General features: G+C 36.3%; 2 protein-coding genes across 3 annotated transcripts; one reads left to right on the top strand and one right to left on the bottom strand.

The window, feature by feature from the left end:
* The first annotated feature begins 17,325 nt into the window (after nucleotides 1-17,325).
* LOC122020113 lies at nucleotides 17,326-19,299 on the top strand. The gene has a single exon (XM_042577878.1). The coding sequence runs from the start codon at nucleotides 17,539-17,541 to the stop codon at nucleotides 19,126-19,128; it is 1,590 nt and encodes a 529-aa protein (XP_042433812.1). The 5' UTR covers nucleotides 17,326-17,538; the 3' UTR covers nucleotides 19,129-19,299.
* A 96-nt stretch (nucleotides 19,300-19,395) lies between these two features.
* On the bottom strand, nucleotides 19,396-23,682 carry LOC122020112 (BTB/POZ domain-containing protein At3g44820-like). Of its 2 annotated transcripts, XM_042577876.1 has the most exons (5): nucleotides 23,470-23,682; nucleotides 23,187-23,386; nucleotides 22,621-22,690; nucleotides 20,628-21,830; nucleotides 19,396-19,925 (listed from the first exon to the last, which is right to left on the bottom strand). In XM_042577876.1, exons 1-5 carry the CDS (start codon nucleotides 23,479-23,481, stop codon nucleotides 19,554-19,556), a joined length of 1,857 nt encoding a protein of 618 aa, XP_042433810.1. In that variant the 5' UTR covers nucleotides 23,482-23,682; the 3' UTR covers nucleotides 19,396-19,553. The 2 variants fall into 2 exon arrangements, with proteins under 2 accessions (XP_042433810.1, XP_042433811.1); XM_042577877.1 differs by lacking the exon at nucleotides 23,470-23,682 and having other exon boundaries at nucleotides 20,628-21,861; nucleotides 23,187-23,259.
* Nucleotides 23,683-24,124: the final 442 nt, after the last annotated feature.

Below are 24,124 nucleotides of genomic sequence, written 5' to 3'. Positions count from 1 at the left end.
AGGACTTTTCCTTTCACCTAGCTTCACTCACTAGGATTTTCACTCTGCCTAACATCCCAGTTAGGACTTCCCAGTCAAGTATCCGGTCAACCTTGACCTACTTGACTCTTCTTCATTCAACCTGATCAGACCTTGATCAGTATCTCTCCGCATGGACAACTGCACCTGCATTGTGCATGTCTACACGTCTTTCTGTATTGTCAAACATCGAAACCATGACCAAGGTTTACGCTTGGTCAACTAGGTCAACCTTGACCTATTGGAAATTGCACCAACAATACCCACCTTCTTACCCATCCAATGGGGCCGGCCAAGCTAGCTTGGAACCCAAGTTAGGGCCGGCCAAGACCAAGTGGATGAGCCAAGTTGGTGGCCGGCCAAAGCTTGGGTCCCAAGCTTAGGTGGCCGGCCACTAGAGTATTAAAAGGATTTTTATTAAAATTATTTCTTATGTGGATATCAAGGTTTTTAAAATAGAGTTTAAAAATTAAAAATTTCCTTTTATAGCTTTCTACAAAAGATTAAGAGAAGAGATTAATCTCTTTCCTTATTTGTAGATTAAAAGGATGGTTTTAATTTTTGGTAAAAACTTTCCTTATTTGAAAATCATCTACATGTTTAAAAGAGAGTTTAAAATTTGAAATCTTTCCTTATTTGTTGATTAAAAGGTGGATTTTAAATTTTAAGAAAACTTTCCTTTTTAACCATGTTCATGATTTAAAAGAGAGTTTAAAAATTAAATATTCTCTTTTATAAGTTTCTACAAAAGATTAAGAAAAGATTTGATATCTTTTCTTATTTGTAGATTAAAAGAGATTTTAATTTTTAGAGATAACTTTTTTTTTACCCACATATTTAAAAGAAAGATTTTAATTTATTAAATTTCTTTTTTATAAACCAATCATGAAGGGATAAAAATTATTAGAGAAATTTTATTTTAAAATTTCCGGAAACAAATTAGGAAGGTTTTAATTCTTGATTGAATTAAATTTCCTTTGCTTAGATTATTGTGCCGGCCATGTTGATTAATAAAAGAGAAATTGATTTTATATCAATTAAATTTATTTTTCATGGCAAAAGAATTAAGGAAATTTTTATTAAAATATTCTTATTTTCCAAGACCAAGGGTTATAAAATAGGGGGTAGAGGTGCCTTCATGACAAGAACTCTATTCTATTTTTCTCCCTCTTTTTCTTCCTTGGTGTGGCCAACCATCCTCTCCTCCTCTCTTCTCTTTGATGGCCGAACCTCATCCTTCTTGTGGAGATTCATATGGTGGCCGGATCAAGTTTAGAGAAGAAGAAGAAGAAGGAGAGAAAGAAAGCTTTGTTTCTAGCATCCCTTGGAGCATGGTGGTGGTAGCTGAACCTCTTCATCCTAGGAGAAGTTTTGATGGCCGAAACTTGCAAGGAAGAAGAAGGTGCTTGGTGGTTCTCATCTCGGAAGATCATTGCCCACACAATGTCCGAAGTTAGAAGGGGAATACGGTAGAAGATCAAGAGGTCATTAAAAGTTCACAAAGAAAGGTATAACTAGTAATTATTTTCAACATCATACTAGTTTTATTTCTTTGTAAAAAATACCAAATACAAGAGGCATGTGATTCTAGGTTTCGAATTAGTTTTCGATGTTGTGTTCTTTTGTTTTCCTTTCGAACTTGTGCTTCGATTATTCTTTTTGGTTAACCTAGAGTTATTTAAGGAAATTAAATATTAGCTTTCCTTAAAAGGCTTTGTCTAGTCGGTGGTGGTTGTTCCCATATCCAAGAAGGCCATGTGCCTCGCCACGTCAGTACTGGAAGTCAATTTTGGAAATAGATATTTAATTGTCTTCGTAACCTAGGTGATTTGGATCAAACGTGTTAAGTTCCGCAGGAGGTCCAAGTCTAAACCTAAAAGAACAAATAAGTTAAATTTAGGATCAAACGTGTAAAGTTCCGCAGGCGATCCAAGTTTAATTTAAAAGAACACATGGTAGCTAGGAAAAGGTTCAGACCTTTATACAAAATTTTTGTACAGTGGAACCGTTAGGCTTTCCGAGTATAAAAGAAACATAATACCTTGAACCCTCTTTTGTAGAAATAAGAGAGGGTCCCCACACATCAGAATGGATAAGATCAAATGGAGCAGAAGAAAAGAAAGACTTTTAGAAAATGATAAAGAACAAAATTTGGTCAGTTTACAACCACTATAATCAAAAATATCAAAACTTTTTAAAGGTCCTAATACTCCTGTAGAAGCTAAAAACTACAAACGAGACGTTGAAACATTACCTAAACGGAAGTGCCACAAATAAAAATCAGAAGATGAATGATTCAAATGAAAAGATGATAAATCCACACTTGAAGCTACAACTTCTAGTACTTTGAGTTGATCTAAAACATAGAGTCCTTCTTGCCTATGACCGGTCCCAATTAGCCTCTGAGATCGCAGGTCCTGAACATAACAATTGGATGAAGAAAAAGAAACTAGGTATCCAGACTCACATAATTGACTAACAGGAACAAGATTTAGAGTAAGACTTGGACTATAATAAACATTAGTTAGAGATAAAGAAGATGTAGCAATTGAACCGACACCTGCTAATGGCATAGAAGTACCATCAACAGTCACAATAGATACAGATAAACTGGGAGAAAAAGAAATAAAAGATGACAAATTGGATGACATATGATGGGAGGCACCAGAGTCCAAAATCCATAAGGACGAAGATATATCTGAAATACCAGACGATAAAAAACCTATATGAGAAGAAGCTGACATGACAGAGAGCTATGAAGCAAGGAACTGTTGAAACTGCACAAACATAAACGAATCAAATTTCCATGAGGTATTTGCACGACCAGGCATGATGACAGAATGAATAATTTTCAGAATAACCAAACTGTAAGGATACACATTTGTATAATCTGCAAAAACTGACATCAGTGTCGAAATTAGTAGAAAAGGGTGTCAGTGCCGAAATTGGCAACATAGGGCGTCGACACTGAAATTGACAGAAAAGAACGTCGACATTGAAATTGGCAGCACATGACGTCGGTGCTGAAATCAGAAGAACAGGTGTCGGCGTCGAAATAGTTAGAAGTAGGACAGAAAATAGATAACGACGCTGAAATCGACAGAACAGGGTGTCGGCGCCGAAATCGACAGAAGCAGCCGAAATCAACAGCAGCAATAGGAGACGACAGCAGCAACAGGAAGCAATAACAGGGGCGGTAGAAAAAAAGAATTAGGTTAGAGAAGGAGAATCTCGCTCGGATAACATGTAGAAATTAAGTGAAGGAGGATCTAACTATATTATTGAATCCAAAATTGATTGAGAAAAAAAAAGTGCAAGGCCTTTATATAGTTAATTATAAGAAAAAAATCTAAACCCTAAACTGAAAAGGTAAAAGACTAAATCTAAACCCTAAACTGAAAAGGTAAAAGACTAAATTTCCCTCAAGGCTATAAACAAATAATTCTAATAGATTATATAATATAAATTATATAATCTAACAGTTACTTTTTTAATTTTTTTTTTAAATTTTAAATTTCTTAAATCTTAAACCCTAAATATTATATCCTAAATTCTAAATTCTAAACCTTAAAAAGAATTACGTACCCTAAATATTATATCCTAAACACCAAATCCTAAATCCAAAACTTTTTTTTTAAAAAAAAAAAATACACACCCTAAATCTATATACTATACCGCGTGAGCATCTAAAAAATTTTTTATCTTGAATACTATAACTCAATCCCTAAACTCTAAAGATAAAATCTAATTAATTTAACTCCTAGCTAAAAACATAAATAAATAAAGAAGAAAAAAACATTTATAACAACTAAGATGCCTCGAATTGATTCGAGGCACCTCGTCGTAGAAAATGAAGGAAAAAAAAAAGCTAAAAACGACTGAGGTGCCTCGGAATATTCGAGGACTAAACCGCACCGATGCCGCAGCATAAGGAGAGTAGGATATCATTTCATATATATATATATATATATATATATATATATATATATATATATATATATATATATATATATATATATATATATATATATATATATATAGTTTTAATATATCTATCGCACACTCCCATTAGTACATATTAAAAATCTTTTCTCAAGATTCATTTATCTTAAACTTTCAACATCACAATAATGGTTCCCTACCGACCATTGTTTTCAATGCTTAACCTTGAGCATACACTCATCTTCCTATTAGGACCAAAGGAATTTATAAATTTTTATAATGGTATGATATTGTCCACTTTAGGCCTAAGCCCTCATGGATTTATTTTTATGCTCTAGCCAAAATGCCTCGTACCAATGGAGATATCTTTCCCTTATAAGTCCATGATCCTTTCCATATGTTTTTAATGTGAGACTTTATTTGTAACCATTGCAACCCAACAACCCCCCCCCCTTCAAACGAAGGACTACCCCCTCAAGCCTATCCACTTGATGTCATCTAATCCTTGACCCACCAGGACTTGAGCACCTGAAAAAATCGTTTTGAAATTTTTTGTGCTTAATACTATAACCCAAGTAGTTAACCCCTAATCTCTAAAGGTAAAATCTGATTGGCATAACCAAGAGTAGGGGTGCAAATGAATTGAATTAAGCCGAATAATATGGAAATATTGATATTTGAGTTTAAGCTCAAAAAATATATATAATATTTGAATCTCGATTCGAAACTCAAAAATATAAATAATTTTGGCTTGAGCTTAATTTGAAATAAAATTCTAGCTCGAGTTTGATTCGAATTGTTTGAATCTTGATTCGAGCATATTAGAACTATAATTCGAATTGATTTAAATTTAAATTCGGTTCAAATTATTTGAACCTTATTTTAAATATATTTAATTTAAAATTGTGTAAAAATAATTAAGATTTGATTTGAGTTCGGTTTATGAACGACTCATGAACAATTAAACAAAATATTATATATTCAAATTTGGCTTGAAAAAATTATCGAACATGTTAGAGTTCAGGTCAAATTCGATAATTTCGAATACGAATCAAATATTTTTCAAGTCGGCTTAAAAAGCTCACAAATAAGCTCAATTCATTTGCACCTCTAACTGGGAGCTTAAAATTTAAAAAAAAAAATAAAAAATGAGTTATTTTGGGCGTGCACAAGTGAGCACGGCGCAGGCACCTAGCGTAAACTCGCCTATGCACACCCAGCATAACTCATATTTTTTTATTTTTATTTATTTATTTAATCTTTCGATTATGCTAATTAAATTTTGTCTTCAGGATTTAGAAGTTGGGCTATAGTATTAAGCACACAAAAATTTTTAAAAAAAAAAAAAAATTGATGTGCTCAAGGGATGTGCAGTATATGCCAGTGTATAGATAAGACTTCTTACAAAGGTTCTTATTTATTAACGCATGAACTATCATATGCATTAGCATTCCACGAACTATAAGAAAACTGACAATACTTGATTGTACTTTTATAGAAGATCCTTGTAACTTAGACTTAGACCTTCCCAAAGATTTATTTTTTCTCACATATTTACTACACTTAATAAAGACACAATGAGACCTAGATTATCTGATATCTCAATTAGAAAAAATAGAAATCATAGGCGAATATCCTACCAAATATTGGGAACGGTATAAGATCTATTACAAATTAGCAATAATAAACCCATACTTTACCATAAAACCCCAAGATTTAAGATACACCAATTGAAAAATAGAAGAATGCACAATGCATATCAAACAATTAATAGCTCGAGCAATCCAAAGATCTACTTCTAGGCATAGAAGTTCAGCTTTTATAGTAAACTATTTGAACAAAAATATGGATAGTCCAAGATGATTTTTAACTATAAAAGACTTAATGATAACTGTCAGAAAGATGGATATAAGATACCTGACAAAGATCAACTTCTAAACAGAATATAAAACTAAAATGGTACTAAAAATTTGATATGAAATCAGGATTTTAGCAAGTTAAGATGCATCCTGATTCTACAGAATGAACGACCTTCTCATGTCCAGAAGGACACTTTGAATGGTTAGTCATAGTATTTGGACTTAAGGTAGTAGCTTAAATCTTCCAAATAAAAATGAATGATATATTTAAAGATATCTCTTTATTCACATATGTGTATATTGATAACATCTTAGTTTTCTTAAAAACAAAAGATGAGCATTACACTCATCTCCATATGATCTTTGACCTATTTGAAAAACATGGTCTTATAGTATCCCACAAAAAGATGAAACTAGCCATTAAACATATAGAATTTTTAGAAGCATAAAATATATAAGGAAAATTTTCGCTTCAACCTCATATTACTTCCAAAATCTTGACTTTCTCGGACAAAATGGAAGACACAGAGGCACTTAGAGTTTTCTTAGGATTTCTCAATTATGTTAGAAGGTATCTAAAAAACATAGGAAAAATTAGTAGACAATTATACAATAAGATATCAAGCACAAGGCAGAAATATTTTAATCAACAAGATATATAACTAGTGAAATAAATCAAATTAATGGTTAAAATATTCTAGTCTTAACACTTCCAGTAGACACTGATTACTTGGTGATAGAAACAGATGGATATGAATTAGGATAGGAGGAGTATTATTCAGAAAAACTTTAAAATATAATCCTAAAATCACTGAAGCTTTATGTAGATATGCTTCAAGAAAATACAAAGAGAATGGACATCTGACTTTTTTAGATTATGAACTCTTAGCAGTAATTTATTGTCTTGATGCATTCATATTTTTCATTTGCAATAAGCAAGGAATTACTATTAGAATTGATTGTGAAGCAATTGTGAAGTACGACCAGCAAACAAAAGGATTAAGAAAAACTCTAAGCACAAAAAGATGGTTAAAATTTATAGACACAATCATAAACTAGGATTAAAAATCCATTGGGAACATATTAAGGAAATAAATAATTTCATAGTAGATACTTTATTTAGACTTTTACACTAACTTTTAATGGATATTTCAGGAATGGATAGACAATGAAAGGTGCAAACTTTTTCCATGAAAATCATGTGGTTTGGCAAATTAAGAACTTCAATAATTTACAAAACATGATAATCAATTCCATTTATCCTCAAGAGAAAGACTTGGCAGTATACAAAAATTTTTACTTGACAATATTTGAAATATCCCAATAATACCAAGAAGTTTCAATTACGAGATTATTATAATTAATGCATTATCAAATTACTTCTTGACAACAATACAAAAACCAGATGGAAATAAGTACTCTTGTTACATAGTCTTTTATAGAACACAAGCAAGAGTTTACTATGGTTGGAAAGAAGTCAAGTCATACAAGAGAATGTGAAAACCCATTCTACAAATGCTTTTACTCCTTAGATGAAGCATTTACTTTTGCGAGAGAAAGAATATGCCCTAAGTTTTTTATAAGCACCTTATTAAAGGCAAGCGAAAAAATTCAGTCAGACAAAACATATGCTCAAGCAGCTTTCGATGAGTCTAAAAAACAAACACACGGCCTTCAAGCCTTATTCATAGGCCCAATTACTCAACTTTAGCCCAGCTTAAAGCTAAGGCTACTGAAACTTCAAAACAAAGGGCTTCAGAATCAATGCTTTTGGGTTTCCCTGCTACTATCCCAGAAGACATATCCACATATGTTCGAAGTATGGCAAAAAGATCTACTTTTTAGACTTTCCTTAACTTGTGTGAAATACTCAAGGTATTTCATATAAGTCCTCTTGAAGGTATGACAATTGTTTACGAAGTTGAATTCAGTTATATACTAAAATGTCAAAAACTCTCCAAAGTCTGTGCAAATTTAGAAAAATACGGTTGTCCATGCCAACTAATTTACTCCTTCAAAAAAACTGATATTGAACTTTGAAAAAAATGTACAAACAAATTTCAGAGGAAGACTTATTACTCCATTTACTTTAATGGATTATGGAATTTTACACAAATTTGGATACACGACTTGAATTCCGTTAAAGACTTTCCAAAGAAATTAGGCAACATTATAGCTCACACTCTTGAAGAAAAAGAAACATTTGCTATCTATACTTTTGAAAGTTCTCCACCGAAGTAGATAAACTTAAAGATAGAACCAGTCAGACACTTAATCAAGATAGAGATCCATGAAATTAATGGCCTTCAATTAGAAATTAAAGAATATCCCTCTGATCTTGATCTAGAGTGGGCAGCACTTCTTGCACCAACAGATCAACTTAAGCACTAACATGCTTCAACTCAAGAAAACAATTGGTTCTAGGATTAACATAAAGATCCAAAAAATTAATACTAGTCAGAGAAACCTACACTGAAAAAATCTACATGCCAAGAGACATGGGCACTAGGTTTTTTCGATTAATTTCTCTATTCAACATACAACTCTCTGCCAACATTATCAAAAGAAAATAGAAAGGTGAGCAGCAAAGAAAATAGCCAACTCAGCAAGATCAACCATGTCCTACAGGCGTGCTCTAAACACTGCCAACACTTTGACTCAAGCTACCAACTCCAGAGCCCCATCATTAGACTCAGTAGGTGAACACAATTTGGAAAATATGATGAAACCCTAAAGACGATGTAAGCAATGATGCCAAAAATGTAACCAATGATGTCATCATACAAAAATGTAAGCAATGTGTCATCATACCAAAAACATAAGTCATGATGACATGGAGCATTATTCTAGACCGATAACTTTACTAGCTGGCAACAGCTTTATTCTCCACTATCCCACTTTATTCTCCACTACCTTGACATCTCACCTCCACTACATTTATCACCCCCCCCCCCCCCAAACTTATCCTAAAGCAAACACTTCATCACCCCAAAGCAAACTCTCCCTCTCCTTCTATAAATACTTCTCTTCTTCAATGCTGAAGGCATCCAAGAAGAGTGCAAGAGCGAAAGAGTTCAAGTGTGTTTCAAATTTTTTGTAAATATCTCTTGTAATATCCTTGTAATTTTCTTATGTAAGCTTGTACCTAACTTATAATTTCCTTATGTAAGTTTGTAACTAGCTAAGTTAGCTTGTATGCTTTCAATTTTCTAGTTTTATATTTTTCTATAAAATTTCTATGATAGCTCAATAAAAAAATTCTGTTTTCATCTCATTGTCTTCAAAAGTTAGGAATTGTCTCATGATTTAAGCTTGTAAAATTTGTGCTGACCAAGTTGGGTAACAAAAGATACTGAAAGCTTGTTATAAGGCCTACAAAGTTAGGGTAAAGCTTGACAATAAGACAAAATTGATGAGAAGGAAAAATGAGGAAAATATCCTTCCAAAAAGCCTAGATTTGACAATTAATGTTAGAAATTACGATTCACAATTACTGTTTGAGATTTCTATTCACTTTTTACTATTTACAAACTTTAGAAAATTTGAAAAATATAATATATATATATATATATATATGAATGATACCTTGCACAACGATGGGTGACATCCAACGTGGATGATCTAGCATGGCCAAAACTTTTTTTTTTTTAATTTCTCTCTCTCATCTGTATGCAATTCTCTTCTCTCTCCTATATGTAAGGTAGTGCTGGTTTTTACAAACTAGCACCAAGGTGAAACTGATATTTAAAGACTAGCATGTTGGAGTTGATCTTTTAAAACCAACACCAGCACATTGGTACTGGTCTTTAAATATTAGCACCAGCACGTTAGTGCTAATTTGTGAAAACCAGTATGTTAGTGCTACTTTGCGAAAACCAACACCAACTACTAGTGCTACGTGGTGCAAACCAGTACCAATAGTTTATGCTAGTTTGCACAAACCAACGCCAACGTGGTGCTGGTTTGCACAACTAATCTTCTATTGGTGCTCGTCTTTAATGACCAGCATCAACGTGGTGTAAACTAGCACTAGTAGTTAGTGTTGGTTTGCACAAACTACTATGTTGGTGTTGATTTACGCAAACCAGCACCAACGTGGTGTTAGTTTACGCAACTGGTCTTCTGTTAGTGCTTATTTACGTAAATCAACACCAATGTGGTGCAAACCAACACCAGTATTTGGTACTGGTTTGCGCAAATCAGTACCAACATGTTGTTAATTTGTGCAGTACTAACATACTGGTGTTGGTCTTTATAAACTAGCACGTTGGAGCTGGTCTTTAAAGATAAGTTTTGTTGGAGTGTATACTAAAAGCCTAGCTTTTGTATAAACATTTATAAGAATCACATTGATCAAGTGTCTATATTTATATATACCAAATGTAGATGTTCAATTAATTTTTATTGTAGATAACATAGTGTGTGGTGTCACACACAGAAGATCGAGTTATCGGTTCTTTATAAATTATAAACAGTAGCTCACGACTAAGATGGAAAGGAACAAACCATTAGAATAGTCGTAGTGTAATTAGGTATTAGTTTATCTTGACTAATAGATTACACTAGTACACTCTAAGTGTATTGAGCAGGACCATTTAAGGTAAGTTCTTTTTATACTGATTTAATAAAGGAACTAGACCTTAGTTATTATGGAAGTGTGTGCTCTTAATCCTAATATAATAATAAGCACATATATTTAATATTTATTTCTTTGACTTATCAAAGGGTGAGATTTAGCTCGATAAATCAAAATGCCCGATAAGTTGGGAAATGATGTTACTTATAGTGTGACTTGTTGATTATAGAAGGAAACTGTGTCCTAATAATCTAGGTTGATAATGTCCCCAATAGGAGCTCATAAAGATTGTCATGTTAAACTCTGCAGGTGGACTTAGTCCGACATGACGATAAGGTTGAGTGGTACTACTCTTGGACTAAGATATTAATTAAATGAGTTGTCAGTAACTCACTTAATTACTGGGCATTCGACATCTTAAACACAGGGAGACTAACACACTCATAATAAGAAGGAGCCCAAAAATGTAATTTGGGATTGGTGCGGTAGTTTAATAATAATTCTTTAGTGGTATGAATTATTATTGATGAAGTTAAGTTGTGTATTCAGGGCGAACACGGGAAGCTTAATTTCATCGGTAGACCAAAACCAATTTCTCCTCTCGGTCCCTATCGTAGCCTCTTGTATATAGAGATTTATATCCACCACATACTCACCTTCTTATCCATCCTAATGGGGTCGGCCAAGCTAGCTTGGAACCCAAGCTAGGGTCGGCCAAGACCAAGTGGATGAGCCAAGTTGGTGGCCGGCCAAAGCTTGGGTCCCAAGCTTAGGTGATCGGCCACTAGAAAATTAAAAGGAATTTTTATTAAAGTTATTTCTTATGTGGATATCATGGTTTTAAAAGAAAGTTTAAAATTTAAATATTTCCTTTTATAGCTTTCTACAAAAGATTAAGAAAAGATTTAAAATCTTTCCTTATTTTTGTAGATTGAAAGGAGATTTTAATTTTTGAGAAAACTTTTTTTTTAACCATGTTCATGATTTAAAAGAAAATTTAAAAATTAAATATTCTCTTTTATTAGTTTCTACAAAAGATTAAGAAAAGATTTGATATCTTTCTTTATTTGTAGATTGAAAAGAGATTTTAATTTTTAGAGATAACTTTCCTTTTTGGAAATTATCCACATGTTTAAAAGAAAGATTTTAATTTATAAAATTTCCTTTTTACTAACCAATCATAAAGGGATTAAAATTATTGGAGAAATTTTTTATAAATTTCCGAAAACAAATTAGGAAGTTTTAATTCTTGTTTTAATTAAAATTTTCCTTGTTTTGGAGAGAAAGTGGCCGGCCAAGAAAATTGGAAAAAGAAAATTGATTTTTAATTAATTAATTTTTCTTTTTCATGGCAAAAGAATTAAGGAAGTTTTTATTAAAATTTTCTTATTTGCCGACCAAGGATTATAAAAGAGGGGGTAGAGGTGCCTTAATGGCTAACGACTCTATTTTTTTCTTCCTCTCTTTTTCTCCTTGGTGTGGTCGGCCCTAGGGTCTCCTCTTCTCCTTCTTTTCGCTTCCTCCTTTGTGGCCGGTGGCATCAACTTAAGGGAAGTCCATGGTGGCCGGTTCTAGCTAGGAGAAGAAGGAGAGAAAGAAGGCTTCGTTTCTAGCATCCCTTGGAGCTTGGTGGTGGTGGTCGGACCTTTACTTCTCATGGAGAATTAATGGTGGCCGAATCTAGCTTGGAGAAGAAGGAGCTTGGTGGTTCTCATCTCGCAAGATCGTTGTCCACACAACGTCCGAGATAAGAAGAGGAATACAGTAGAAGATCAAGAGGTCATTAAAGTTTACAAAGGAAGGTATAATTAGTAATTAATTTCCGCATCATACTAGTTGTATTTCTTTTGTATGAATTCCAAACACAAGAGGCATTAGATCTAGTTTTTCGAATTAGTTTTTCAAGTTTGTGTTTTCTTCTTTTTCGAATTTGTGATTCGATTGTTCTTTTTGGTTAACCTAGAGTTATTTAAGGAAATTAAATATTAGCTTTCCTTAAAAGGCTTTGTCTAGGCGGTGGTGGTTGCTCCCATATCCAAGAAGGCCATGTGTCTCGCCATGCAAACCTGGAAGTCAATTTTGAAAATTAATATTTAATGGAATTAATAACATAAGTGGATTTGAATCAATAGTGTTAAGTTCCGCTTGCGATTCAAATCTAAACCATTAAGAACAGATAAGTTAAATTTGGAATCAATGATGTTAAGTTCGGTCTGCGATTCCTAATTTAACTTCTAAAGAACACAATAGGTTATTTAAGGAAAGGTTCGACACTTGTACAAAAATTTTGTACAGTGGAACCGGTATGATTTTCCTATGACTAACCAACAAGTTTCATGTTGATGCTGATTTGTAAAAACTAGCACCACCTTGTATGTAGGAGAGAGAAAATAATTACATGCAGATGAGAGAGGAAAATAATAAAAAAATCAGTTTTGACCGTGTTAGACCATCCATGTTGGATGTCGCCCACCATTGTGCAACGTAAGTTGTGCAGGATATTGATAAGCATAAAGTATATAGAGTTTTTATTATATTTTCACACTGTTTTGGATCAACTTTGCACGTATGAATTCCATGATATTCTACTTTTTTGCTTCTTTATTATGATTTTCTACTCCTAGATATTGCTTTCATGTAATTTTGATGGCAGAGGCAAAGGATGGAGTGAAATGAGGAGTTAAAGACTAAGAGGAGAAACTCTCGCAATCAGACATGGGCAGCTCATGCCCAGCGGCACGAGTCGTACCCGGATCAACAACCCTGCCATGGTGGCCCATGCTAGACTCGGCTTCCTCGCCACAGGTCATGCCCAATGGCATGGGTCGTGCCCGGCAGCACGGGTCTTGCCACACGGCATGAATCGTGCCTGGCCTCACGGGACGTGCCCTGCTTAGGAGCCTTATTATGACTTGCATGTGCCCATCAGCATGGGTCATGCCCGGTTCTGCTGCCTCTCCACGGTCGTCCATGCCTAACCACACAAGTCATGCCCTACAAATCTGAACTTCTGCACGCAACACCAATACCCATGCCCACCAGCACGAGTGCTTGACATAAGCACCTGTGCCCACTGGTAAGGGTGCTCGTGCCTACCGGCACGGGCTGTGTCGTGCGAACGATTTCAACCCCTATAAAAGGGGCAGAGGACTTCATCCTCCTCCTTAAGAAAGGGTTTCCCACTCTAAGGGAAACCCTAGAGCAATCACCTTCATCTTCTCCGACAATTTGTCCACCTCCAAAGCAAGGAATCATTCCGAAGACACCTGCAATTTCCTTGATAAGTATTTCTTCTTCTCTATCTCATGTTTGATTTTAAGAATGTTTTATATTGTGTCTTTCGTTTGCAAATTCTTCACAATGGTGTAGATATCTGGATTTTAAGAGTAAGGAGTAGTTATGATATAATGTGATATATGAACTATGTATTTAGAAATTTTCTTATGACATAATATGTTTATTGACATATTCTATGTGTGTTATGCCTTGTATGTGTTTGATAAAATGTGTGTGAGGTCAACTCATATAGATGTAGAGTTTTGTTCACCGTGTAAAGGAGGTGTTTTAGATTGTATGACTAGGGAACCTTGTGACCGAGGGTATCTTTACTTTTTACAGCATTCCCTTGAAACGGAGGGTAATTCCCTATAAAGGAAGCTAATTAGAGTTTGTGAGTTTTCCCCATATTAATGTTAGGAAGTGATTTGCATAATTTAGAGATTGTATGACTGAGGGACCCTTAGTGACAAACGGTGATGCTTTAACCAGACTTTCTAGGTTACATCTTCTACTTAATGTCATTAATCTACTATTAGAAAGTACATTAGATAACGCTAGTGATTGTATGACTAGAGGTCCTAGGATAATCCTTTAACTGGACTTTCTAGAATTTCTTTTTTACTTAATGGAGTTAGAACTTGGGTAAACTCTCTGGTGTGATCTTCATGGAGTTGTGTCGGACTTTAATTAGGTAGATGAATATAAGCATTGAATTAGGTAGATGAATACTGCATTAGGAACATTAACTAGCATCATAATGAAACCAAAATCTTAGATTCATCCTCAAATTCAACTTCACTTTTGCTCACTTGTGCTCACTCTCTCTGCTCTCTCTTTCCTCCTCTCTTTCTCTCCTCTCAACAACTCTCTCTCTTTCTTAGCGCTCATGAACCAACTTTAGATTTTTCTAGATAACTCGCCATGTGAAGTCCACTACTGTTTAATCAACCGTTCCTGTGTATCGATATTTTATTGCTCGACAACACTTCTATGCACTTGCATATTTGCTAACACATCATATATCATTCTTAGTGGATGACATTCAACGTGGATGATCTGACGCGATCAAAACTTTTTTTTAATTCTCTCTCTCATTTGCATGTAATGTTTTTATCTCTTCTGCATGTAAGCAACTATTTTCTCTCTTCTACATGTAAGGGAGTATTGATTTGTACAAACCAGCATCATCATTGGTGTTGGTCTTTAAAGATCAACATAGGGATAATAATGTTCCCCACGGGTTCAGGGTCTCGTGAGAAAAATTCGAAACGGAGACGGGGATCCCCGATTTATTCGAGGATAGGGACGGATTCGAGGCTGGTATGGGGATACTGCTCCCATCCCCGAACCTCTCCTGAAAATAATGATAATATTATTATTATTATTATTATTATTATTATTATTATTATTATTATTATTATTATTATTATTATTATTTTAAAGAAATATTAATAATAATGTCATTAAATAATATTGATAATAATATTAATATTTTAAAAAAATAAAATATTAATAATAAAATTATTATTATTATTTTTTATATTAATATTATAATTAATACTAATAGTAAAATAATAATACTATAAAATTAATTTTGGGGATGGAAGAGAATGGGGACGGGATGGAGATTTGATCCTCATTGATTCGGGTTCAGAGATTCTCCGAACTTGAAAAAGTGGGGGATAGAGACGGGGATAAGGGCAGGGATGGAATTTGGGGATGGGGATGGCAAATTCGCCCCCTCCCCAACCCATTGTCATCCCTAGATCAACACCACATTGGTGTTAGCTGATGCTGGTTTCAATTCAGCATTGGTTCTAGTATTTAAAGACTAACACTATGTTGGTGTTGGTTGGTGCTAGTTTCAAACACCAACAAAAATCAGTACCAATGTTAGTGTTGATTTCAAACTAGCACTGGTGCTAGTTTCAGACCCGCACTAGTGCTAGTTTCAAACCCGCACTTGTATCGATTTTTAAAGACTAGCACCAATACTGATGTAGTACTGGTGCTAGTCTTTAAAGAGTAGCACCATATTAGTGCTGGTGCTAGTCTTTACACTAATATTGGTCTTTAAAGATTAGCACAAGCGCTAATTTGAAACCAACACTAATCAACACCAGTGTTGATTTTTAATGACCAACACTAACGTTGATTATTAATGACCAACACTAATATTGATTTGAAATTAACACTAATATTAATGTGGTATCATTTAGTTTTTAAAGACTAGCACCAACATTGACATTGATTTGCACCAATTAACACTAACTTATATACAGAGAGAAAAAAGAATTATTTGCATGTAGAAAAGAAAAAAAAAAAAAGCGCTACATGCAAATGCAATATAGCAATAAAAAATAAATAAATTTTACCACGTTCTATCATCCACCTTAGATATCATCCATCGCCACTTAGAATAGATTGTACACGATATCACCCACCGTCACCTTTTTATAAAGAAAGCCTCACCCATCGAGTGTGTGATGCTAAAGTAATGAGAGGACCACCGAAGAGGATTAAAATTTGAATTGTACTCGGAATAAATATTTTGAAAGTCTACTTATGCATGAGTTCAGACGATCTTGGGAGTAAGACCGTGCAACTAATATTAAAACAAATAAATAAAGCCTTTGATAAATTGTCCATATACAATAATATAATACAACTTTTATGAATTGTAATTTTTTTTTATCGATGTTCACACTTTGCAATAGTCAATTTTCCGCCGATATTCACACTCTCCTAAGAATTTGCAATAGAATTAATATAAAAAAAACTTCAAAATATTAGATTTCTTAAAAATCTTTGAAAATTCCATTCCACTCCAACTTGTTAGTGGCTCTGTAATCCTACCTATCGAAGCATTGCCTACTCAATCCCATTCCATTGTAGCAAAGCTAAAGTGTTCAGCAAACTCCTAAAATCCACTGTTTAAATTTTAGTTATGATGCACGGTAGATATTTTACTCCTGTGAAATAAAAAAATCTAAAAAGTTGGTTGCTCAATGTGGACCCATTATGCTTTTGAATTTATCCTATGGATAAACCGAGAGAAAAACCACCCATCTCTAAGATTAATTGAGCCAAGGTTTACATAGTTGGATTATAAAAAAAAATAGTAAATGTAATCAAAAGTACCAAGATGCTTATAAAAATCTACCACTGATATTCTAATCATCAAACATACCCCACTTGCTCAAGATCTTCAAATATTTTTCACTTACCCTAACCTAACCTCATATATCAATGTTAATATCAAATTAGAAAGAGATGATGAGATGAGAATTGAAATTGGCTGTAGATATGAACTCCCGGACTTCTTGGCTTTCGTTCAAATTGTGCTTCTCAATCTTCGCTGACAAATGTCTTCTTTTTCCTCTACGTGTCCTAACCTCACAGGATAACTAACTGTATGTGTTAATTTTATATATTTCAAAATATCTTGACGAAGGAACCGCAAAGTCTTTGATTAGCGGTGCTGCGGCGTGAAGCGCGATGTATGAATAGATCATTAGCATTTATCCTTCTGTTTTTTTTTTTTTGTTTCCTTCCAGTTATTATACTTTCAGACGGATTCGATTCACCATGTGCTTGCAACCACTTCCGAATTAAGTACTTTGGATGAGTGTCCATGCTCGAACTAATCTGTTGCTTTCGATCTCCACTGGATGTCAACGAGGTTCTTCAGCAGGATTGCTGATTGGCCCACGCTCTCGTGAGACTGGAGCTGTCTTCTACCATGCATGGTAATGGCAGCTGCAACCAACAAAGGCGCAGTGGAAGAAGGATCTTCGTATGTGGCTTGCATTTGCTTAATTCCACCACTTCTGCTGCGTTTGTTGCGTTCGTTCTCTTGCGTCGATGAGGACGGTGAAGTCAGAGTCGTGGCTTGCCCGAGTGAGCCTCGTGAGAGGAGGTAGTAAGAGGAAGACCGAACAGGGGAAATCCGCCGTCGTCGGCGTGCTGGCCTTCGAGGTGGCTCGGCTCATGTCCAGGGCTGCCCGCCTCTGGCACGCCCTCGCCGACGACTGCATCGCCCGGCTCCGCGACGAGCTCCGCTGCCTCGAGGGCATGCGTAAGTTAGTTTCCGACGACGATGACGTCCTCCTCCAGTTCGTCCTCGCCGAGATTATGGACGGCGTCGGGTTCCTAGCAAGCTCTGTGTCCCGCCTGGGCCGGCAGTGCTCCGACCCGGTGCTGCAGTGCTTCCACGCCGCGATTGCGGACCTGCAGGTTGAGACCGGCGCTGACACGTACGGCTTCGAGTACGTGGGGTGGAAGATGGAGCGCAAGGTGAAGAAGATGGAGAGGTTCGTCGCCTTGGGGGCAAGTCTGCGCGACGAGCTCGAGGTGCTGGGGGAGCTAGAGCAGGCGCAGCGGCGGATACTAGCGAACCCCCAGGCCACCCACCTCGTCGATGAAATCGATCGAAAGGTGGTGTGGCAGCGGCAGCAGGTGAATTCCCTGCGCGAGGCTTCGCTGTGGGTTCAAGACTACGACTACGTCGTCCGGCTGCTGGGCGGGTCTCTGTTCTCTATTGTGAGGAGGATCAGGCAAGTCTTCGGAGTCCAACAGAGAAAAGAAGCCATCAAGCAGTCCGGCGGCCATATCCCCCGCCTAATTCGTAGCCGCTCGGTTGCCGGATTCATCTCCAGACCTCTTGTGGCCGCCGTGGAAATAACGAGATCTGAGAACCGTTTGCTTGACAAGGCAGACTTGCCTCCTGTTCCAGTTAGGAAGCAACGCAATTCCCGAACTAATTATCTAGCCCGCGACGGCGACGGCGAAGACCCAGCAAAAAATCTTCTTTTGCCGATGATGGACCCGAGATTCCGCTGGCTAAACGCTCCCGCGTCGACCCTCGGAGACGCAGCTCTAGCTCTGCACTACGCCAACATCATCATCGAGATCGAGAAGCTGGCGGTGTGTCCCCATTTGATCGGTCCGGATGCGAGAGACGTCCTGTACAAAGCGTTAACCGCGAACGTGAAGGCGGTTCTCAGGACACGTCTCAGATCATTCGCCAAGAACTTCAGCTCAGTCGCTCGCGACCCAATTCTCGCAGCAAAGTGGAGCGCCGCCGTGAGGAGGATACTGGAGTGTCTGGCGCCACTCGCCCACAACATGATCAAGTGGCAGTCAGAGCGGGGCATGGAGCAGCAGAGCGTGGCGTCGAGCTCCAACGTTCTCCTGGTGCAGACGCTGTATTTTGCAGACCAAAAGAAGACGGAGGATGCCATCACTGAGCTACTCGTGGGGCTGAATTACCTGTGGAGGTACGGGAGGGAGATGAATGCTAAAGCAACGACGGAGGGCGCCGGCAAAAGAAATCTCCATGAATTGTCTCACCTCCAGTACGATTTTGATTCGTGCCCTCAAGTGCAGTTTTATGATCATATTACGCTGCATGGCCTTGCTGAGCTCGTATCTCCTGCAAACAGAAAAGGATAGGAAATTCGAACTGGTGTAGCATTATTGTACTCAATTTTTGCTATGGAACTCCTTGATATCTTCTATACAATGATTGAATTATTAAATTTACGAGCCAGCTTGAAACTTCACTGGTACCAACTAGATTGACTGGTGAAGGGAGGATGGAGATTTTGTACCATTACCGGACATGCTGACCAGAAACCGAGTTGTAAGGATGACCAACCATAGATTCCGCATCCAGCACAGAGAACCACCCATGGTAAGTACTCCAGTGACCAAAGGAGAGATTTACAATTATCCACGTTACCTTACCAAATTTATAGGTGTTGTCCAGATTTACAATCTGTGTGGAGATAGGTATTTGTTTCGTATAATAACAGCCACCATGCTTTCAGGCACATAAAGTTAAGTCTTATGGACATAAAACAAGTGTTGACAAAGCACTATGCCATCTGTCTAATTTGTTGTTTTATTATAGCTAGATCCTGCTCCAAACTTCCAACCCTGGACACAAGTGCTTCCAAGTCAACCTTGAGGACTCTATTTTCACGAACAAGTGAAACCCACCCATCTCTCCGCAGGAAATTTCCGGCCATGCTATTTGCAGCGGCAACGCTGTCTGTGTCCATAGCATCAAGGTATTGAGAAAGAGCCATTTGCATCTGCAGCTGCTCAAAAAATAGAACCTGTAAAATGATTCTATGTGGCAATCGTTCATTCTGTGATGCATGTACACATGTAGCAGTAGAGAGTTTTCGAAAATCTATAGTGCTGCAAAGTAGCATCTTATCCTTCTCTACCAGCGAAGGGTGTCCCTGGAGATGAAGACAGAAAATTAGCACATAATAGTTTGTCAAACCTGAAGCTTATTGGATAATTTTTCTTAAATAAAAGAATGACCCATTTGGTGTAACTTTTAAATATTCCCATAGCTTGAAGCTAGTTGCAGGAAAACAATGACATGAAAGCAAGCATCATGATTGCTTAACTATCGCAAAGCTTTGTTCCTTGGCCATCTGATTCATATTGGTATTAAACACATGCTAGAGTAGTACAGTTTGAAAGTTGTCTTACGAGTGCATAATTCCCATATAATACATATTAGAATGACAATCCCAAGAAAATTAGAAAAAATAAGATCAAAAATTGATTAGCATGTTTATATTGTTATCTAGTAATCTATATATAAGCTAGCATAAGGATTTTAATGATAAACTTTCTGGAGAACATATGCTCTTTGACATTGCAAAAAGAATGGATTTCTTTGGAGTTTAACATATGACAGTTGAATTGTAAAGCATCTATCATATGTGAATTGAACACGGGCCATCAATCAGAGAGCTAGAAAACAAAATGCCAAGCTTTTAAATTTACCAAGTTATCTCAACCATTGGAGAAATATATATCAGCTATAACAAAGTTACTTCAATAATCAGCTATAATACAGTTAACAAGAATCCTTTTGAGATAAATATGAACTTCAGAACTGGCAAAAAAATGATAGGATATATTCAAACCTTCAAATACACATCCAACGCTCTATACAATCCATCATACTGACTTCGCAAAGATTTTGGAAGAGCTCGAAGAAGAGCAAGCATCTTTTCAGGCCTTAGATTGATATCAGGAGCAACCTCAGTAATGTAACTGTCAATCAGCTGTGTGACTCTGTTCAAGGAAGAAGTCGATCTAGTAAAAGTAGAATCAGATGAGGGAGGTGAAAATGTTCCCATACTAGACTCTTGTGAATCCAAGAAATAATGAATAATCTGTTCAACACAGTCAGTGTCATACAGATTGTCAGAATCTAAGAAGTTTGGAATTAAAAGGCAATCAAGAGTCACCAAATCAAGTTGCATGCCAATATTTCTCTGGAGAGTTTCTTTGCATGACTGGTTAACTTTTAGTATTACAGCAAACCTTAGGAGTCCTAAAAGAAAACGACAGTAGGACTTTCCCTTCTTTTGCGGAAGCAAGTCAACAATGCTTTCAATTAACACTTTGTGATTTATTACATCTGCTGATGAATTAAGACTCGTAAGATATCTACCACCATGTTTCTTTTCCCACCGAGCAAGGCCTGGTAATTGTTTTTTAGCATAATGCATCAGAGCACCAGTGACAATTATGGTTCTTACATGTCGCTCCTGCATTGTTTTAATCAGTCTTTTGAAGATCCAAATACCTAGCATTGAGATATCTTCGCACCACCAGTCAGATTGTGAGCTTCTAATTCTGGCACCTGTACGTATCCCATTCCATAGGATACTACCACCAGGACTTTGCAAGCTTCCATATAGCATCATTGGCCACCCAAACAAACTAAGATCAGTACATATCATCGTTGAGAGAGCATTAGTACATTTACCAACAATATGTCCAGACTCGCCATGGTAAAGAGAAGGATCAAAGCTTTGTAGAGCCACAATACAGTCTTTCCAGCTGTGAAGAATGGACTTATGAAAGAAACTTTCTGCTTCTGGAAGTAGATTCTTTTCATCAAGTTCCTCTGTCATCTCAAGGTATTCAGCTATACAATATATAATTATGATGTTCTTTGGCGACAATTCCACCTTGATTCCGTAGCAGAATTTGGCTACTATCAGAAATGTAACAGCTCCTCCAGGACAACCTGATAACATATGATGTGTGCTTTCTTTGGCAGTTTGCAGTCCTTCTAAAACACGTGCAATTTTCCCACATTTTGACATGAGTGGGAACTGAAGGCCCAAATACATTCAGATATTGTAACTGACATCAATTGGTAACCAAGACAAGTAATCAAAGAAAGATAAAAAAACATCATGCTGGTAGGAAAAAAAATATAAAAAAGATCCTATGTTTCTACAATGCAGCTTTAATGTATACCACAAAACATTTACAATAATATTGAGGAATGCCTCTGCATTCATAGTTATTTTGAAACATTTGCAGTATATGGCAAATTGGCAGCATTCAACTGTTCTACAAGCTCCTACAGTTGTTTGGTCTAGCAGTAAGGGAAAAGTCTCACATTGAATGTGGTGCGAGGACACATTGTGGTCAAGACCAAACAACAAAAAACTTCCATGCATGTTGCTCTAATCCATGTTACTTGCACCATTTACAAGTTAAACCTCATTAACATGTGGAAAACATACATCCTTTTTTTTATTACATTTAAAACCAAGTCATTCCTATTGTTTCATATGGTCGACAAAATATAGCTTATAATCTATATCTGGATACTTCAATTGCAGAATAGTAGTACAAAAATCTGACAATTCCTTGTGCTCTAATGATTCTTTTCTAACTTCATGTTTTTTAAATGGCATGCTTAAGATGTAGTGGCAATCTGTTTCTCTAATGAAAACAATATATATTATAAACATTCAATATCTTGAATAATTAAGTTGTATGCTATTGGTACATAGACAAAATTTTCATGCTATGGACTGAATGAAGAGATGAGAATGAAAGAAATAGAAAATGTTTCTCAGACACGTGAAAGATAAATTGTTGAATGGTTACCTTATGCAGATGAAATAGTTGCCCCTCTACTTCAATAACAATATCACTTGGGATCCTTGTTTTAGAGAACCTACATATCATCAAACAATTAGTTCATATATGTTGAATACAAGCTCTGGCTGAACAAAATTTTGTATCATACATTTCTTTCGATCCGCATTCATGTAGATAAGGTAGAGAATTCTTACAATCCAGTAGAAAATAAATTGTCAGATGTTATGATCCATATCTTACTTAAAATCAGCAAAATGTTTCCTTTTTTTAAAAAAAAAAGGCGGGGGCCCGGGAGTCCAACTGTAACTAAGATTAACAAACTTGACTTTACTTGTTCGTTATTCCATAATGTCTCTTGAAATTTCAATTGGCTGATCGCCTGATCCCACAGCAACATGGGTGTCTGCTGTCTCATTAAAAACTAATCTCTTGTCTTAGTGTGTAATAATCAGAAAAGTTCAACGGCAATGATGCTTCGAGACAACAAAAACTCCTGTTATCCGATAATTAAAAAGCCAAATCCTAATGTAGCTACAACTAAGAGATAAAGAGGTCTGTAAATCAAAACGTACCAATCATTTCCTCGACGATAAAAATAACGATCCTTCCCATCCGTCGAAGCCATCCTGTTAGGGTTGCAAGAACCCCGAAAATTGCAGGCGCCTGAAGCGTGACACCTGAGGATAGATGAAATCTTCGATCCGATCAAAGAACCGTGCAGGGAGCGAGAACGAAGGCGGGCAGGTCGGAGCGAGGAAGCGACCGATCGCAGCTGTAAACAGCACTAGTGCAGTGGTGGAGAGAAGAAAAAGGGAAAGGGCGAAGAGGAGGAGATCGTTGGCTATCTTGACCTACCAGGGGGGACATCCATCATGAGCAGCTCACTCTGTGGCGGCCTCGGGAGGTCGTCAGCCTCCTCGCGGCTTGCCTCGGACAACGACGCTCCACCGACTGAGTACCCCCATCGCCATCGGGATGGGAAAGAAAATCGGGAAAAGCACGGAAGGTAACTTAATAACGGCTTTTTAGAGCATCCATCCAAACTTCACTTCACACGCGGTTTTGTGATTTCTAAAATGTCCCTTTTTTAATCGTACGAAACATTCTAAATACTTATCAATGGCCAATTAGATGTTAAATATGGCCGTATGGGGGTGTTTAGGGTTGGGAAGGGTTTTCATCTAAAAGTGTTTAAAGACTCATTTAATCATGTAGTTGAATGAAAGCAACTGTTGGGTGAACAAAAAGGCTCTACTCAATCATTAAGGATGTGATTTCAATCAATTAAATTTTATTAAATAATTTTAGGTAAAACTACTTAATGGTCCTGAGGTTGAGGGTGAGCATTTAATATGTTTGGTGTGTTTCAATTTTTTTTAACTCGATATTAAGTATTAAATCTACACCAAATAATTCTGAAAATGATTGATTTAATTTTACGAAAATTTTCACTGACTACTAACATAAATCAGATATTAATCTAATATTTTTAAGGCAAGTGTCTATTAAA

The sequence above is a fragment of the Zingiber officinale genome, chromosome 9A (assembly GCF_018446385.1).
Source record: "Zingiber officinale cultivar Zhangliang chromosome 9A, Zo_v1.1, whole genome shotgun sequence".
Lineage (NCBI taxonomy): Eukaryota > Viridiplantae > Streptophyta > Magnoliopsida > Zingiberales > Zingiberaceae > Zingiber > Zingiber officinale.
The sequence above is the reverse complement of the archived record's forward strand: the minus strand, read 5'-3'. Positions and strand labels throughout refer to the sequence as shown.

Coding starts and splice junctions, on each gene's coding strand:
- LOC122020113 (XM_042577878.1), top strand. CDS start 17,539: ATGAGGACGGTGAAGTCAGAGTCGTGGCTTGCCCGAGTGAGCCTCGTG.
- LOC122020112 (XM_042577876.1), bottom strand. Junction 22,691..23,186: donor TATCGTCGAGGAAATGATTG/GTACGTTTTGAT, acceptor GATGATATGTAG/GTTCTCTAAAACAAGGATCC. Junction 21,831..22,620: donor AACTATTTCATCTGCATAAG/GTAACCATTCAA, acceptor TTGGGCCTTCAG/TTCCCACTCATGTCAAAATG.